The 17777-nt window shown below is 39.1% G+C and overlaps 1 protein-coding gene across 1 annotated transcript in view; it reads left to right on the top strand.

Moving 5' to 3' along the window:
* The window catches only part of LGR4 (leucine rich repeat containing G protein-coupled receptor 4), a 108430-nt gene that overhangs the window by 71232 nt on the left and 19421 nt on the right, over window positions 1-17777 (top strand). Inside the window, exons 3-4 of the mRNA XM_050755375.1 lie at window positions 10775-10846; window positions 12119-12190. Coding sequence (XP_050611332.1) covers window positions 10775-10846; window positions 12119-12190 — 144 coding nt within the window. The remainder of the gene's footprint in view (window positions 1-10774; window positions 10847-12118; window positions 12191-17777) is intronic.

Raw genomic sequence — 17777 nt, forward strand, 5'->3', positions numbered from 1 at the left:
TGGAAAACTCCAAGTAACAGTGTCTTTAAACACACCAGGCTGTATTTTATTTACCTGAATATGAAATCTGCAGCCTGGTGACCTGGAGCTACTATGATGTGCCACAAAGTTGGCAGAGATGTAGGCCCTGATATTCTGCTCTGTAGTTCTTCGTGTATTCGCTTACATGTCAAGATCACTAGATGACTGTGTACTGGAGCTGTAGCCATCAAGACCCTATCCTCAGCAGTAGATAGGATGAAGTAGGGAATAAAGAGGGGCATAGTTCCCAGTAGCCAGCTTCCTTTAAGAAGCCATCTTGAACATACCACACAATGCATCTGTTCACATCTCACATGGCCAAACAGCAGGGGATGCTGGGAAACAGGACTTTTGGGCTGGGTATATCATTGTCTGGACTAAAATCAGCATTCTATTACTAGGTAAGAAAAGAAGAATAGTTATCATTTAGGCAGTTAACATGCTTTTGGCAGCAAGTGACAAAACTCAATTAAAAGTAACTTAAACAGTAAAGAAGTGTATTATCGTACATGACAAGGTGGTAGAACTATTCCAGGGCTGATTCATGGAGTTTCTCAGCCACGTCATCAAGAACCCAGGCTCTCTCCTACTTCCTAGTGTGCTCTCCCCAGGAGGGGCTGTACCATCCTGTTATCACTCCACATAGAATACTCAGACAGGAAAGCACCTAGAAGGAGAAAAGGGTCATCCTTCTAATGTATTCTCATTTAGGAGTAGAACTGTCTTTCTCAGATACCCCTGGTAGACTTCCTGTCACTTCATTAACCAGAGCTGGGGTCACAGGTCTATCCCTAAACCAGTTACTGGAATGGGACCAGCAGGATGGGTTAAGGTCAGTTGGTATTTACTCATGGAGCTGAGTCATGTGGACGAGAGGATATTTGAACAAATATAGGCTCTGCCAGGAAGGCGTGAATGGGTGTTAGGCAGGCAACGAACAGGGTCTGCCAGCGTACCTCTCTATATTCACATTTTACCCATGTTTATACAGCCATTTGAGCCCTTTCTGCCATGTGAAGCCTTCTCTGATCTTCCTTTTCCAAGCCCCTCTTGCACTCTCTCTACTCCTCACCACTTAGCAGCGTATTGCATGCCTTGTTCTTTCGTGCGTCAAGTGTGTCAGTGTGTACTTGTTTCCTCAACTCTATTGACTTTTCTCTAAGGAAGGGCAGGGCCTGTTGTCACACTTCTATATGACCTTGGTGGCAGTTACCACATTCTTGAACTTGAAATGGAGGGAGGGATTAAGATAAAGGATTTCTTCTCATTTTGAATTGATTGATGTAAGAAACCTTATCTGTCTATATAAAAATGGAATTCCATTGAAGTTTGTGATTAATGAACTGTCCTTATTTAAAAGAAATGAAACAAGAAATGTCATGGGAAAACGCAGTACCTCCTTTGCCATACCTAGGGTACTTGGCCTGTAGTAGAAACTCAATAAATATTTGTTGGTTGACGTTGGCTGTAAATTTTTTTAAAGCTGGAACATATTATTTCCTCACATGGGTGGATATTGCATGTGCTTATTTCCAGAGGGTAAATGACTAGGTTGTCAGGATAACTTTGCTCAGGAAGTGTAACTGTTGCCTGGGTTTTTAGTGATTTACCTATAAAATAAAGTATTCCATGGGTTCCTGTAAGAAGTGGGAGACACAAGGCCAATTTGGTGCGGGTGGAACTTAAAGTTTCCTTGAATTGAATATAAAGCTCTTTAGTAGGTAGAAGAGTTCTAGATGGCCTGTAAACCAAGTTTTAGCAGAAACATACTTATTTTTTGTTAAGCATTACGGCTTTCATTGTCGTGCATTTAAATAGAAATATATAATATGAAATATATGTGAAATAACTTCTCCCTTCTCGGCAAAGGAAAGCTATCCTAAAACCTTGAGAATTTCCATAATAAGGGTTTCTTAATTCATGTACATTCTTAAAACATAAAATTTTTACATATACTTTCATAAGAGTTATATGAAGATGCAAAAGTCTTCCCTAGTATGTGAAGAAATGGGGTAGTACATCTTTAGTTGATGTAGAACTATTCTGATGTGCTGTCTCAGATGAGGATTATACTGATAGCAACAGTGTCGAAGCAGAACTATAAAGGATGCTGTTAGTCGTTAGCCCTCTTTATTCACTAAGTAACCATATCCTCTGGTCCTCTTGAAGTCAATGGTAGAAAATAACACAAAACAGGCCAGGTGCGGTGACTCACGCCTGTAATCCCAGCACTTTGGGAGGCCAAGGTGGGTGGATCATTTGAGGTCAGGAGTTCAAGGCCAGCCTGGCCAACATGGTGAAACTCCATCTCTACTAAAAATACAAAAATTAGCTAGGCATAGTGGCGGGCGTCTGTAATCCCAGCTACTCGGGAGGCTGAGGCAAGGGAATCGCTTGAACCTGGGAGGTAGAGGTTGCAGTGAGCCGAGATTGCACCACTGCACTCCAGCCTGGGTTGACAGAGTGAGACTCCTTCTCAAAAAAAAAAAAAAAAAAGAAAAATAAGAAAGAAAAGGAATAAAATAACACAAAACAACACTTTTCTGTTTCTAGGATTTACATTAGTTTATTTACATTGTTTTATTCCTGGGATTTACATTATTTAGGTGCTGTAGGTCTTTGGGGAAGGCACGTAGGAAATAGGCTCATATTCCTTATCTTTAAAAAAAAGAAAAACGAAAAAACAGGAGGACTGAGGGGGCGATAGGCTTGCTTGGCCCATGACACAGGGTGGTTTTGAGGGCCAGGAGGTTCAGTATCCCTTATTTGAAATACTTGGGACCAGAAGTGTTTTGGATTTCACATTTTTTCAGATTTTAGAATATTTCCATTGCTTGAGCATCATAAATCTGAATATCTGAAATTCAAAATACCCAATGAACATTTCCTTTGAGTGTCATGCATGTCAGCCCTCAAAAAGCTTCGAACTTTGAAGCATTTCAGATTTTACATTTTCAGATTAGGGATGCTCAACCTGTATAATAATAGGACAAGGAAAATGAAAAGTACTACACAAATGATAGTTTTTTGTTATGTATATTGATACCAAATGCTCCTACATGGGAACCAGTATACCTCTTTCAGTCTTTATTTCTCACAGGAGCCAACATAGTTCTGAACACATAGCCCATGACATATTAATAAATATATGGCCCAGGACTTTAAGAAGTATGTATTTTGCTTTTTAAAACAGTTGCCACCCGGGTGTGGTGGCTCATACCTGTAATCCCAGCACTTTGGGAGGCTGAGGCAGGTGGATCACCTGAGGTCAGGAGTTTGAGAGCAGCCTGGCCACCATGGTGAAACCCCGTCTCTACTAAAAATACAAAAATTAGCTGGGCATAGTGGTGGGCGCCTGTAATCCCAGCTACTCCAGAGGCTGAGGCAGGAGACTTGTTTGAACCCAGGAGGCGGAGTTTGCAGTGAGCTGAGATCATGCCACTGTACTCCAACCTGGAAGACAGCACAAAACTCCACTGCATCTCAAAAAGAAAAAAAAAAAAAAGGCAGTTGCCAAAACTTTGGATCTTGATGATTTCAAATTATATTTAATAAAAGAATGTCACTCGCATCCTGTTAAATGCTTTAGTTCAGTTTTGAACTAGAAATGCCTTCTCTAGAGGCAGTGTCATGGGCTGGTGGTTGTGCCTAGTGTGCTTCACACATACGCGGCACTGCGGTGATCCACCCACTTGAGGGAATAGAATGGCATCCCAGGAGAAGCAGCCTGGCTATGTTTGAGTACCACCTGTGATACTTCCTATGTGTGGTTTCAAAAATAGGTGTAGAACAGTGAAACCCCGTCTCTACTAAAAATACAAAAAATTAGCCGGGCGTGGTGGCGGGGACCTGTAGTCCCAGCTACTTGGGAGGCTGAGGCAGGAGAACGGCGTGAACCTGGGAGGCGGAGCTTGCAGTGAGCTGAGATTGCGCCACTGTACTCCAGTCTGGGCGACAGAACGAGACTCTGTCTCAAAAAAAAAAAAAAAAAAAAAAAAAAAAAGGTAGGTGTAAAAATAAACAAGGAGAGCCAGGCCTGGTGACTCAGACTCATACCTGTAATCCTAGGGCTTTGGCAGGCTGAGGGGGGTGGATCACCTGAGGTCAGGAGTTTGAGACCAGCCTGACCAACTTGGTGAAACCCCAGTCTCTACTGAAAATACAGAATTAGCCGAGTGTGGTGGGGCACGCCTGTAATCCCAGCTACTTGGGAGGCTGAGGCAGGAGGAGAATTGCTTGAACCTGGGAGGTGGAGGTTGCAGTGAGCTGAGATCCTGCTGTTGCACTCCAGCCTGGGCAATAAGGACGAAACTCCATGTCAAAAGAAAGAAAGAAATAGAGAAAGAGAGAGAGAAAGAAAGAGGAAGAGGAGAAAACGTTGCTGAGGGGTAGATAAATGTTGCTCAGAAGGGAATGGTGGTGCTCAAAGTACTTTTCAGGCAGGACTTGACGGGAGCAAAATACCAGGCCATCTGGTAACCACCTCTGCAAAGGGAAGATAGGAACATAGTGAATGGGAGGCTGTGGTCACTCTCTTCTGGCTTTATCATCTACTCTCCAACCTCTCCATAAGGGGAAAGGGAAATTGCCATTAGTAAGAAAGTACTCTATTATTTGTGTGCACAGTTGCTGTAGCCTCCCTCTGCTTTTTCTGCCTGACGTCTCCTCACAACAGCTGCTAAAAGCCACTGAATCCTCATGTGCCCTCCCTGCTGCTTAGTCCATATGTCTAATCAGTGTGTATATGGTATTTCTTACTCTACTAATTCTTGGCTAGAATTCCAGCCAAATGGCTACAATGAAATTTCTGTAATAGACCACAAGAAACCTAGTCACAGCATTTCTCAGAGAAATAACACCAATTGGTAAATTCTGTATTTCACACTTGCCTCTCATGTTTTTAAAGTTGCTTCCCAAGGGAAGAAACTAGTGTAGCTCAGTGCATTTCATGAAGAAATTAACTTTGGCCCAGGTTACCATCTGAAATGTGGCCTAGTCCTTCACACACACCCTTGACCAGTGCCCCATATTTAGACAGCGCAGTTTCTACTTCTTCCCCCCGCTGGAAGGGAGAGCAGATAGGAAATTTCAGGTCATATATGCATTAAGAGTCAAGGATATTATTGAAAACTTGCTTTCCAAAAAGCTTTCCCTGGAAGGAGCCCCTAATGTCAATCCATGGTCTTTATGAATAATAAATGCACACAAAACAGATTCACAGAGACATTACACACTGAGTCACTTGTATGCCACTTCCTGGAATGGTTCCAAATCCAATGGGAAAGCGGAAATCTAGAGGATTGCTTTTTGCCTCTCCTCTGCCCTTTCTCTTTCTCTCCATTCTCTGTCTTTGCTCTCTTTGCTTCTGGGACTGTTGTAGCAAACAGAGTAAGTGGGAGTTGCCTTAAGGTAAACGGTGTCCCCTTTGAAATCCTGCTAGACTTGTTTTAATTCTGTGTGATCATGTGCACAACACAGCGTGTGTTGAGATACTACTGTGGACCAGTGGACTGATGTTCCCATGTTTAAAGTTCCTCCCCACCTTTCCTTAAGAAAATATACTTCCAGCATATGTCAAGAAAGAAAATGTCTGCCCTGGCACTTGACACTTTAGCCACGTAGTTCTTTCTTTCCTGTTAGGAGACTGAGGGAGTAGAAATGAAATGAGAAAAGCTGCAGAAAAGGGAAGATAATCAGGAAGCTTTCTCACCCTTTCAGTAGTAATATTAGCTTTGCAAATCCAGAGTCTTACAATGGGGCTTAGTGGAGACATTACAGCAAATACCAAGTGTCTTCTCTTTTTAAGGGATCGTACAAAGGAATACAGAATAAAGATGACCTAGTCCCTGCTCGTGAGGGACATGTAAGATCATTGAAGAAGATCAGAGCAGTACAAAGGAACTAAAGGCAGACTAAGATGCACCCAATGAGACAGCTTTGTCTAAGGTACCTGTGGAATCAAAGGAAAGTGGTATCATAATGAGTTCATACCGGTGGTAGTGTACCCTACTTGGACAACTTGAACAAGGCTTCAGTTTGCAGAGGGCAGAGTTGTGGGTATTTCAGGTGAAGGAGATGGTATGAGCAATGAGGCAGAGGTGGCAATGCATTGTGTGTTTGGACGTAGTAACAGTGCTAAGTTGCAGTAGGGGAAAAGAGAGCCTTTGGGAAAATGCTTAGAATTGTGCTTTTTCAGATTAAGTGGTTTGAGGCAGGAATACTGTGGAAGTTCATGGCAGTAGTCCAGGAGGAAAAAACATCAGGTGATAACAGGAGGAGTCAAAGAGTGGATGGGGTTGAACCCTTGCAGAGAGACACTCTGTGGTTTTTGGAAACAGAACACAAAGGGGAAAGAACTGGGGCCTGGGACCGTCCACCTTTACAGACAGAAAACCATACCACTTTTACCCTGATTTTTTCACCCTGATTGTTATTTTTTTTCTTTAGTATTTCACAGGCTCTGGAAAATAGTAAAAGAATATTGTTTGTGGGGCAAAAAGAAAAATATAAATAACATGATTTAGTCAATGAAAAAGGTTTTCTGGGAGTAACCAATAGGTTCTGAAGGAGTGAGAAACTAAGAAAACTGTTGGCTATAGCACTGAAGTGCAAACCCAGGCATGGAATGGGAAGTGGCTGGTCTTTGCTAATAGAGGGCCAAATTCCTCCTCAGGATCAGCCACCTCTTTTTCCTTGTGAGTTGCCTAAAAAAATAAAAAAAATAAAAATAAAAAAACAAACAACAGAGAATGCTGTATATCCTTAACCAAGTCTCACTGAGTTTAGGACATAACCTACCTTTGGGCACTCAGGTAATCCCATTCTCAGCCCCTCTTGCTGGTCATCTTTGGCTGTGGGAAGGATGGCACTGTAGGTCTGTTGGAAACTTCTCTGTAATTGCAGTTCCGAGCTCCTAATGCATAGTCTCTCCTTACTAGCTTTATTCTGCTAGGTGACAGCTATTGATACTCAGACAAGGCTATGAACTTGCCCAAGTCCACTCTGCCCCATGTTTTCTGAGAATTATTTCCTAATCTTTTGGTGACTACCAGAGGCATCACAATACAGGTAGAAGTGGATACGCATTTCAGCCAGCCAGGCAAGAGAACTTGAATGCTGGCTCCTTTATGTACCAGCTGTGTGACTTAGGCCAAGTCACCTAACCACTCAGGGACTCAGAAAAGCAGGGCGGTTGTCTTGAGATGATTAAAATGAAAGAATGTTTGTGTACCATCTGTCACTATCACAGTGTCTGCAACTACTGTAGGCTTATAGTTTTTTTCTTCCAAAGAATTTGGGATTTTGTTCCTAACCCTGCTATTTATTTACTTTGCACTTTTCTGAATCTGAGCTTTTAGACATGAAGCATCCCTAAGGTTTGCTATAAGAAATACTAGCTCATAAAATAAGCAACATGTGAAGAGCTTCTGGAGGGTGCAATTACTGAAGCTGCAGAGCTTTTACCAAGCTGCTGTGCTTGTTACTCATTAACACAGCAGCTCAGTAAACTTAGGTAGATACATTCCTGAAGGCTCCACAGGATATGTTTACTCTTCTAACAAACTAAGTAATCAAAGTAGGGTGTCCTCTTGGAAGGCATTATCACTGTCCACCACATACCAGCAGTGTTTATTTCTTCAGATCGTTGGCTTGTATTTCAGGATAAGCCTCATGCAGAGCTCATTTTGTCATTTATATAAAGATAGAGGAGAAAGAGAATGCTTTTTGAAGTTACGTGACTTTAGTTTTCTCATGGTTTATAAAAGGGGCAGAGATTTGGGAAAAGGAAGCAAATATTTTGGCTAATGTGGTCAAACACTCTTTTCTGTTGACAAGTTAAGATAATCAGGTGTTCTGCATTTTGCTACTTTTCTTTGTTACTTTATAAAATACTTTTTTTTTTTTTTTTTTTTTTTTTTTTAATGAGCCCAGCACAATAGGCTGAACTCAAGGAAAGCCCCATAGATACAAGGACATTCAAGACTCGTATTAGAGACAAAAGAATAATAAGAATCCTGCAACAGCCTTAGTCTGTTTATAGTGTTTCTTTTTTGGAGGACTCTAGCTTTTTAACACTTGGAAGAGCAATCACAGGGCTATCTGAGGCCCTGGGGAAAGATGACTACTGCCTCTTATGGCTCTTATGGTGCAATTTGATCTTTTAAAATGTGACCTTTTAGACACTTTGCATTACAGCTGTGAGCATTATCAGTTGAATTTAATGAGTGAGACAGGTCCCTTTGAGATTGCTTGTACCAAGCTTGCACTAAGGTAGACTTTGGGATGCTATGGCGTCGGAATGGTGAGCATTTTCAAGGAGGAGCTTCTGAGAAAGCAGTTTCTAGCTAATGAATTGGCATGTTGGTGGGTGGTAACAGAAGTTTGAGATGCACACCCTGCTCTTGAAGGCATTTGTACTTGGCCCACAAGACTAATATACAAGAAGCAACCAGTAGACGGTAGCTTGTGACCAAGTTTATGAGCTCTGAGTGTTCATGCATAGGGCACATTTATAAGAACTGAAGCTTTCAAGAGAAGCAGCATTGCAGTTGAGTGTTTAAGGGGGTACAAATGAGGTTGCTAGGTGAAACATTTAAAAGATGTAGTGCTTTGGGAGGCCGAGGCAGGCGGATCATTTGAGGTCGGGATTTCGAAACCAGCCTGGCCAACATGGTGAAACCCCGTCTCTACTAAAAATACAAAAATTAGCTGGGCGTGGTGGTGGGCGTCTGTAATCCCAGCTACTCTGGAGGCTGAGGTAGGAGAATCGCTTGAAGCCAGGAGGTGGAGATTGCAGTGAGCCAAGATTGCACCACTGCACTCCAGCCTGGGCGACAGAGTGAGACTCCATCTCAAAAAAAAAAATAAATAAAATAAATAAATAAGTAAAAAATGTAGTGGTACCGCTGGCTAGTCTAGAACCAAGAGGATTTGCTAAAGAGAAATATTTTAAAATGGAAGCAACTGAAGAGGCCTTAAAACCATCTTCTTCAGTCCCTTGTTTTACTTCTGGTGGGCCCTGAGAGGTGAAGGGCTGCAAGGCTGACGGCACAAAGCAAGCTGTTGTGAGCCTGGGTTATGGAGAAATGTTGAAAGGCAATGCAGTGTAGAATGTAGGTGCTTGGATGCCTTGTGAGAAACAAAGTGCATGGTGGAAGGACTTTTTAGGAAGAATTTAGTTTAGGAGCATGAACTGTGCTAAACTTGGTGGTATTGCCTGAGAATCCAGCATTGTTATTCTTGCCATTGAAGAAATAATTCTTCATACTTACCCCTTTTCTGGGTCTTTTGGCTGTTTGCTTTCCTGTCCCCTTGCTGCCCCCTATCTTCAGTGCAATTGCCTGTGTGTTAATGTTACGTAAGGATTACACTTCCCAGGCCAATTTGCATTTTATTAATAAGTGGAACACCACTTCAAGAGAAAACAATGCATCTAAAAGTAGAGCTTCAGGCCACAGTGACTTCAGATTTTAAGGCCGGTAAAGTATCTTTCTTGTATCCCTAAAATCAGGATATATAAGTGGAATAGATTAGAAGAGGAGAGGGGGGAACCTAAAGATGTTGTGTGTCTGGCACTTACTAGGTACTCATTTTTAAATGAATGAATAAATTGATGAATAAGGCTTAGGGATGCAGAGGTTTTAGGGAGGGAATAGGAAGAATAGTGGAAATGCATACCTTTTAAAGGAGGGATTATAAACATTAAGTTTTATAAATTTTTAAACTTAAAAAATTTAATTATAAATTTTAACAGAGGAATTTTAAAGGAGGACTTGGTGACTATGTGATCCTGAGACATGTGTGGAAAAGAGCATTAAAAAATATATGTACATAGTTACAGAATCTAGCTGTTTAGGAGAGTATCCCTGACAGAACCAGGAACCAGGAGTGTCCTGTGTTTGATCATATGAACACACAATCATCATTTTTGAGTACACATTTGAAAACTTTCCTTCACTTCACCTGTCTACAAGTTAACTTACGTGAATCACTGCCCTGCATCCTGATTCTTCTCCCTAATATCCTCTGTTCAACTTTTTCTTCTATTTCTCTATGCACAGGGAAATGGGAGGAAAAGTAGGGCTCAGAATGAATTGGGTGCCCAGATTTCTTACAAAAGGATCCAAAGAATTCTTATAATTTCCTTATTCTACTTTTATCCCCACTTGAATTTGTCATGTCAATATTTCTTTAGGAAAACCTGTTTACTTCAGAAAAAAATATATAGGCCATTGTTTGGAAAGTTATGCTTTCAATGACTCACTTTTTGCCTCTCTTTTGCACTGGATATGCTGCCCTTGGTTATGCAGAGATAACAGGCTGACTTGCCTCCCAAAAGCATTCTTCCTTGACAGACTGGTTTGCTCTAATCTGTATAAACACTCTTGCCTGCTGACCAGTAGTCTTGTGTTTATGAGGCCCTTAGAAAACACTGCAAGCTGCAGAGTGACCATGAATAGCAAACTTAATTTGGTTTAATGTGTTTTGGCTTGCTTGACCTCACCAGAATAAAAATGTGCCTGCTTAAATTATTGTATTGGGACTTAAAAAAAAAATTCTAGAGACATTTATCTCATTGGAAGACTCGCAGGATCATTTTAGCAAGGGTTTAAGTCCACGTTTAATGTCAGATAGACTTGAGAAATGTTTAACGTAGAGCTTTAATCACAGATTAGGTTTTTGTAAATTCGGAATTTTAAGTCTGAATCACTATCTTTTTTTCTTGCTACTTTTTTTTTTTTTTTTCCTCTAGACAATTGGCGGGCAACGACCTTTCTTTTATCCACCCAAAGGCCTTGTCTGGGTTGAAAGAACTCAAAGTTCTGTAAGTAATGCAATTTTAGAGTTTCACAGCTGGCTGTGTATTTTCTTTCTGCATAGTCAACATGCTTGGAACTAGGTTAAGCACAGTTTCTTTTAGTTCAGGATTAAAAGATTTAAGGAGTGGCCAGTGGGGAGTGTGGGAGGCTAGAGGCTGATTTGGGCAACCCTGCATCTAGATAACAAAAGTTAAAACTCTAACTAATAGGTATTCTGACCTCCAGCATATTACAGTTGAATGTTAGGCTTTTTGGGTGCCTAATGCATTGAAGCAAACCCATACTTAAGTTTTACTGGTAGGGTTTTGTTTCTACTTATAGCTGTAAGAACTTTGAATTACCTGACCGTAAAAGGGAAAAAGGCTTACAAGCGCTCCAAATGTTAAAATAATTTTAGAGCTCAAGGGAATTCAGATGCCTACAATTTATATAGCCAGCGAACAGTGAGGAAGTAAATTCCTGGCAATGGTCAGGAGCCTGGAGTGTGGCAGATTAGGAAACAGGGGAACTGACTGCCCCCACTTCTGCCACTACCATGCTGGATGCCCTTCAGCAGGTCATTAGACCTCTCTGGTTCAGTGAGCTAGGTGGGACCTTTATCTCTTCTATTCTGTGGTTATGATTCATGTCAGGCAGTCATTTTATTAATGTGACAGGAATGGCTTCAGGCAAAAAATCAAAAGGATTTCATTTTCAGTATGGATCTATGCATCTATTCGGCAGGCCCTAACTGGTAGATGATCAAAGCTCTATTTCTCTTCTGGCCCCACATGCATTGAGGACATTGCTGCTGTTCCTTAAGAGCTTGGGATCTGCCATCCGCTTGGAAAAATTGGCTTTACCTGATGTCCGCATTTCCGGGCTCTGCTTTATTCCAATTTGAAAAGGCTTTAGGCATTCCAACGGATTTGCTTATTATACCTCCCAGTTAACTTGTTATAGCTCCTAATTAACATTAACTGATAGTACCCAGGGTGATGAACATTAACTAGAGTGCCTTAATTACCAGAAACAAAACCACCCTTGGAAACGTGGATTACCCAGCAAGTCTGTGTTAGGGCATGGCTTGGGATAGCAGTATAGGTTTCCTTTCTGGCTTTACAGCAAGTGCTTCCTAGAGTTTTGCAATTCTCTTGTCTTAGATGCTTTCCACCTCCGCCTCCCCCCACATTTCCCATTGGAAATATTTTTTTGGAAAAAAAAAAAAGGCTCTGAATTTTTCTAAGAAAAAATGGTAACTATCACTTGTTACTCACTAACCAAAAATTTTCTTTCAGAACGCTCCAGAATAATCAGTTGAAAACAGTACCCAGTGAAGCCATTCGAGGGCTGAGTGCTTTGCAGTCTTTGTAAGTAACTTCTTGATTTTTTGACTCACCAAGATACTACTCTGGCTGTTAAAGGTGTAAAGAATTGGAATCCTAAGGAAAGATAAAACAGAGATAGCTAGTCGATGTTATCAAAATGCCCTTTGGTGAGGGAGAAGGAGGTGGTTCTGTTTACCTCCTCTCTTGTCCTAGAGGCTGAGAGAAAGCTACTGGGTATTCACTGCTGGGTGTACTTCCATGAACTTGTGCACAGCCGGTGATCAGCACCTCTTTGGAACCAGTTACATGTGTACAGAAGTTTTAGTGTCTTGTGCCTTGACTGTCAAGAAACAGCCACAAAGAGGTTTCTGTTTCGTGTAGTAATGATAATCAGAACAAATCGATTGTAATTCCTCAATGTGGTCAAGGGAACTTCTCGGAAAAAATGAAAAAGTATTCTTCAAAACAGGGAACTTCATTAGCTTCTACTAGAATAATGAATACAAATTTGCGTTGCCTCACTTCATGTCCTAAATACCAAATACAATGGGACTCTGGGGCATAGTTTCTCTAAGTGTGGTACTTTGACCACGCTTTGCAACAGACTCACTAGGGGGAAATTGCTAAAATGCAGATCCCTAGGCTGTAACATAGAAGTAATGCTGGTTTTCTTTTTAAAGGTAGAATTCAGAAGTCTAATTTTAAATAGCAACCTCCCCAGAAGCACTCTGAATAAAAAATGTTAATAGTTATCACCCTTATGTGTGCTGGTATAAAATTGCATTTTAGCGACACAACGTATTTGTATATGAATTTGTCTCTTAGGTTTTGTATTATACTTTGAAATAACCGCAAATAGTAGGAAATACGCGCAAGTTAGAAAATGTACGGTGAAAATGATTGAGCTGCTTGTCCCATCAGTTTGCGAACATAAAGCCATTTTTAACTGCACCAAAGAGACATCCCTGGAAATTATAAATTATAGCTTACTATTTGATTTTAGGTTAGATATTCTAGTAGTTAATGAGCAATGAATGTGAAAATAAAAATATATGCTGTAAAGTTAAACTTTAAACTGTATCTAACCCATAAACAAGGAATATCCACGGTGTTGGCCATTTAATTCTTAGTTTAAATGGAAGTTTAATTTAAGGTGGTCTGTATTAAGTAGCTCCCTTCACTAAAATGGTAAGTTATGGAATATAAGGATTTGTTTTTCACCACAGCTAATTGAGTAGGTTCTAGGTAGACGCTTAAAATGAATCCATGGGAATGAGTTCCCTTATAGAAATGTTACTTGCTGACTTCACACACTCTCTCACCTCGGATGGATGTACACAGGGCAAGTCATCTAACCTCTGTTGGACCTGAATTCATCAGACATTTTAAATAGTTATATTTTCTTTTGCTTCTTAAGAATGTATTTTACTTCAAGACCTTCATATTGAATTGTCATTTTGTAAGATCTAATAATCAAAATACTCAATTATTTTGTCTAGTTTAAAGGGTAATAAAGAGAAGACTAAAATCTTACTTTCAACTGTAGAACAGAAAAATTACCAAGAAAACATGCAAATATTCTCTCTAATTTGTGGTCAATAAGTACATTAAAGTACATGAGACATTTATTGGTAATGTAGATGATTTAAAGTGGTGTTTTTCACAGAAATCATAGGTTTCTCTTTCATGTTTTAAAAAAGCATACTGTGCTTATCATTCATGGAGCAAGTTGCTTAGTTTAAATTATCTCCAAAATTGGGATGAGTGTATGGAGTGGAGATAAAACAAACTTTTTTTTTAAAGGCATTGAGATGTTTTCATATATGTCAGAAACACGAGGATCTGCTATGTGTCAGGCCTGTTCTCTTTAAGAAGGAAATGTTCATGCATTTGTTAGTAGAGTGGGTGCAGTGGTGAAGTTAGATACAGTTGAAGTTCTCTCATGGTGTAAAACAGTCTTATCAGCACTTGAGTCATTTTGAAATCTGTTCTTCAGATCTGAATTACATGAAAGATTTCATTGTGGTTTTGAATAGTGCTTAAAAGAAGCAAAGTTCATTAGGGATTGAAATTGATCAGAAGTGGTTTGATGCAAGTGTATGTTTGATAATGACTATAAAATCTGAAAGCCAATTGTTGATACTAATAAAAAGGTAGCATAATTCCCTCCCATAAAACTAAAATGACTAAAGCATTACCTCAGCAGAATATTAAAATGACATGTCATAATTATCTCCTCTAGAAATTTTTTAACATCAGATTACATTTTTATTGACTATTAAAATATCTCAAAGATTAAATTTCCTAGGTTTTTCTCAGTTTTAAAATATGTTTATAATACTTACATTATTGGTAAGTTAGAATAGAGAGAAAGGAGATCTTTTGATTATACAGGTGTTTATTGATAACAAAGACTTTCAGCAGTTAAATATCTGCATTTAATATTATTTTGTTACTGTAGTTTGTTTAGACAAGAAATTTAAAAATACATGAGTCTCAGTCAATTGTAAAATTGGCTTTTGAGGATAGAAAATAGAAACATGTTTTCCAGACAAAAATAACAAAGAAATTGAGTGAATAAATATGTTATTCACCGTTAAACAAGAAAGCTAAACAAAGCAATAGTTTATCTCTTACCACATGGAGTTTAAATAGAAAAATACCTTGAATAAACCTTCATATTCTTTCCATTTTGTGAGATAGCTGATGCTTTTCAGCATCTACTTAAAGAATTATAGTATTTTCTTCATCTGTTAGTTAGGATGAATACTAATAGCATAGATCATTGCTACAAAGCCACACTGAGACAGTGCTCTGAAGCACTGGTCTCAGTATAAGTACAGACTCTTCACTTTTATGGGTGCCTCACCACACCTACATGTGAATTGAGGGATAAGGATTAACCATGTGAGTCACCACAAATTGTTTTTCTCGTTTAACCTCTTATTTAAGAGTTTCATTTTTCCATAGTTCTTTTTAATCTCTACTTATGTGTGACTTCACAATTTTTGGAAATTTTTAGTACAGAGGAAATTGTGTCCGTGCTTTTATTGTTGTATTAGGCTATTTTATTGTTGTACCTATGCTATTTTGTATAGAAGATAGTTTTATTACTGTCTTAGCTCAAAACTCACCTAGTTTTCTAGCAGTAAGTTAAGGCCATCTTTTTTCCTTGATGACACAGAATTCACAAGAGTTTAAAGGTTCTATACAGTACTGAATTTATATTAAAAAGGCACTGACAGCTTTCCTTATTATACTATTTTCTGAATCAGTAGAGGCATTGTAGGTATTTGGAGGTGCATTACATACTATTTTATTGAATAGGAATATATATCATCAATATGATAAAATAAACAATTTAAACTTTTCAACTGCAGTAACACTAAGGAACTTCAAATTGTAACGAAAATACAACCCAAACCCCTTACCTGGCCTATAGGGACATATGGAATGTGGACCCTGTTTGCATCTACAGCTGTATCTCCCTGGTCCCTCTACTCCCTTCCTCCTGTGTTTTAATCACTCATACCTTCGGGGAGTTGCTGGATCATACCAGCAACCATTCTGCTATTGGGTCTCTGCCTTGGCTCTTTCCTTTGCCTAAAACACTCCTTGCCCAGCTCCTACTTTGACTCATTCTTGCTTTTTCTTTAGGTCTCACTTTAAATGTCACCTTCTTAGAAATGCTTTTCTTGAGTAACTACCCTCCTCCTCAGAGTCCATCAGTCTGTAACCTCAGTGCCCTGTTTATCTACTCCAGAGGTACTTTTTAAAGAACTTCGTTACCATTTTGTGACTTGTTTATTATGTTGTATGCCACCTCCGCCACTGGAATGTCAGTCTCTTGAGGACAGGCCTCATGCCTGTTGTGTTCACTATCTTATCCTTTGTACCTAACAGGATGCTCAATTTAACTGTGTTGAGTGAACTGCAGGTAATTAAGTTACCTACAAGTATAATTTAGCTACATTAATTATTTATTTATATAATATGCTTAATTGTATGATTATGTGTTTAAATCTTTTTCTTCCTAAGAATGGAAAAGTTCCACAAGGGGTGTGTGTGTGTGTGCGCGCGCGCGCACGCGTGCACGCGTGCACACGTTTGAACACATTCCTATCTGCTCATTAAAGCAAATCTCCTAAACAGCTCTGTAGGCAGTACTTTGCCACTCTGTAGCCAATACTTTGCCAGTCTGTTATGTAAAAGTTACCTGTCTCAGGGCAAGTTCTAGAAAGTCCAAAAAATAAACAAGTCTAAAAATGTGTGTTTCTAGATAGATTCTTAAGGCAGCTGCTCAGTGTCCTAAGCTCTCCCTTTTCAAGTGTTCTTTCAGATATCTTGACTATTAGAAAGAAAGCTTTCATCAGATACTCACCAGGACCAACGGTCTTTAACCCCTGCTATTCCGTCATTAGGAAGGGAAAATGCATCTGGGGCTGGGAGCAGTTAATTGGGACCAGGGGCCCAGAACTTGACTGTGGTGGAAACGGACAATTATGGCAGGAACTGAAGTTGGAACAGCATAAGGAAACAGGAGGCACAAAAACCACTCTAAAACTCAGAATTTCCTCAACTTGAAAGTTGTCAAACTATTTCTTTAAAAAGATGCTGTCATTTTGAATTTTTAACCAGTGTTTTTGTGTGTGTGTGTTCTGTAATTTTCACAAAGAGGTTCAAGGCTGTGAGGTATGAATATAAGTAATGAAGATGCATCAACAAGGGATTTGTGAGGAAAGCTGTGATTTGCCTGGCACATAGTGTCCGTCATCATATTAATAGCAGATTGTCTTTGTGTTGAAAAGCAGTTATTCCAACAATTACATCTTGTTGTGCCAACAATAATACGTAGGACTTAGTTTCCTGATTTTCAGATGGGGACTTAATTTTAAATATTAGTAATCCTATTAGTAAGGTGTTCTTAATTCCAAAATTTTTGGAAAAATTGAAGAAGCTTTTAAGCCACAGTAACATTGATTTGAGGAGCTGCTTGATTTTTCCAACAGATAATTTGACCTTTTCTTAATAACTGTTAATTTTAGCACACTGATTTTTCAAAAGCACTTAACTGCTAAGAGAAGAGGAAAAAGTTGCTTTGCCTGTACATGGCACTTACATTTTTAACTTGCCTAGAGGTAATAAGGATGATTGAAAATCTATTTAGATTCTTTATTGCTATACAAAAATTTTAAGTATTTTCTAATATTTCCCTTTGGTATAGAATCAGAGTAGCAACTAAATTTAATGTCTAATAGTAGTTTTAATGTAACATTGGAAGTAAAGTAGCTTATTTGGTCAGCTTAGTTTCTTCTCTTTTTTTGTATGTTTGATAATTATGCTCTAAAACATAATTTCAATAAGAACTTTGCAAGTTTTTTTTTTTTTTTAATATATCTTTCTGCTCTAAAGTTACTTCTTAGCCAAAGATAGTTGAAGAATATAGATTTGGATACATGCCATTCTTACGAAGGAAGAGAACTGACTTTCATATACAATACTGATCATGAAAAAGTTATTAGATTTTATGAGGACTTCTAGTAAAATTAAAGATGATCATTTTTATAAGTCCTTTTTGTTTTGAAAGCTTTGAGTTGTGAGACTTGAACTGACTCATTTCACTAGAATT

The sequence above is a fragment of the Macaca thibetana genome, chromosome 14 (genome assembly GCF_024542745.1).
Source record: "Macaca thibetana thibetana isolate TM-01 chromosome 14, ASM2454274v1, whole genome shotgun sequence".
Lineage (NCBI taxonomy): Eukaryota > Metazoa > Chordata > Mammalia > Primates > Cercopithecidae > Macaca > Macaca thibetana.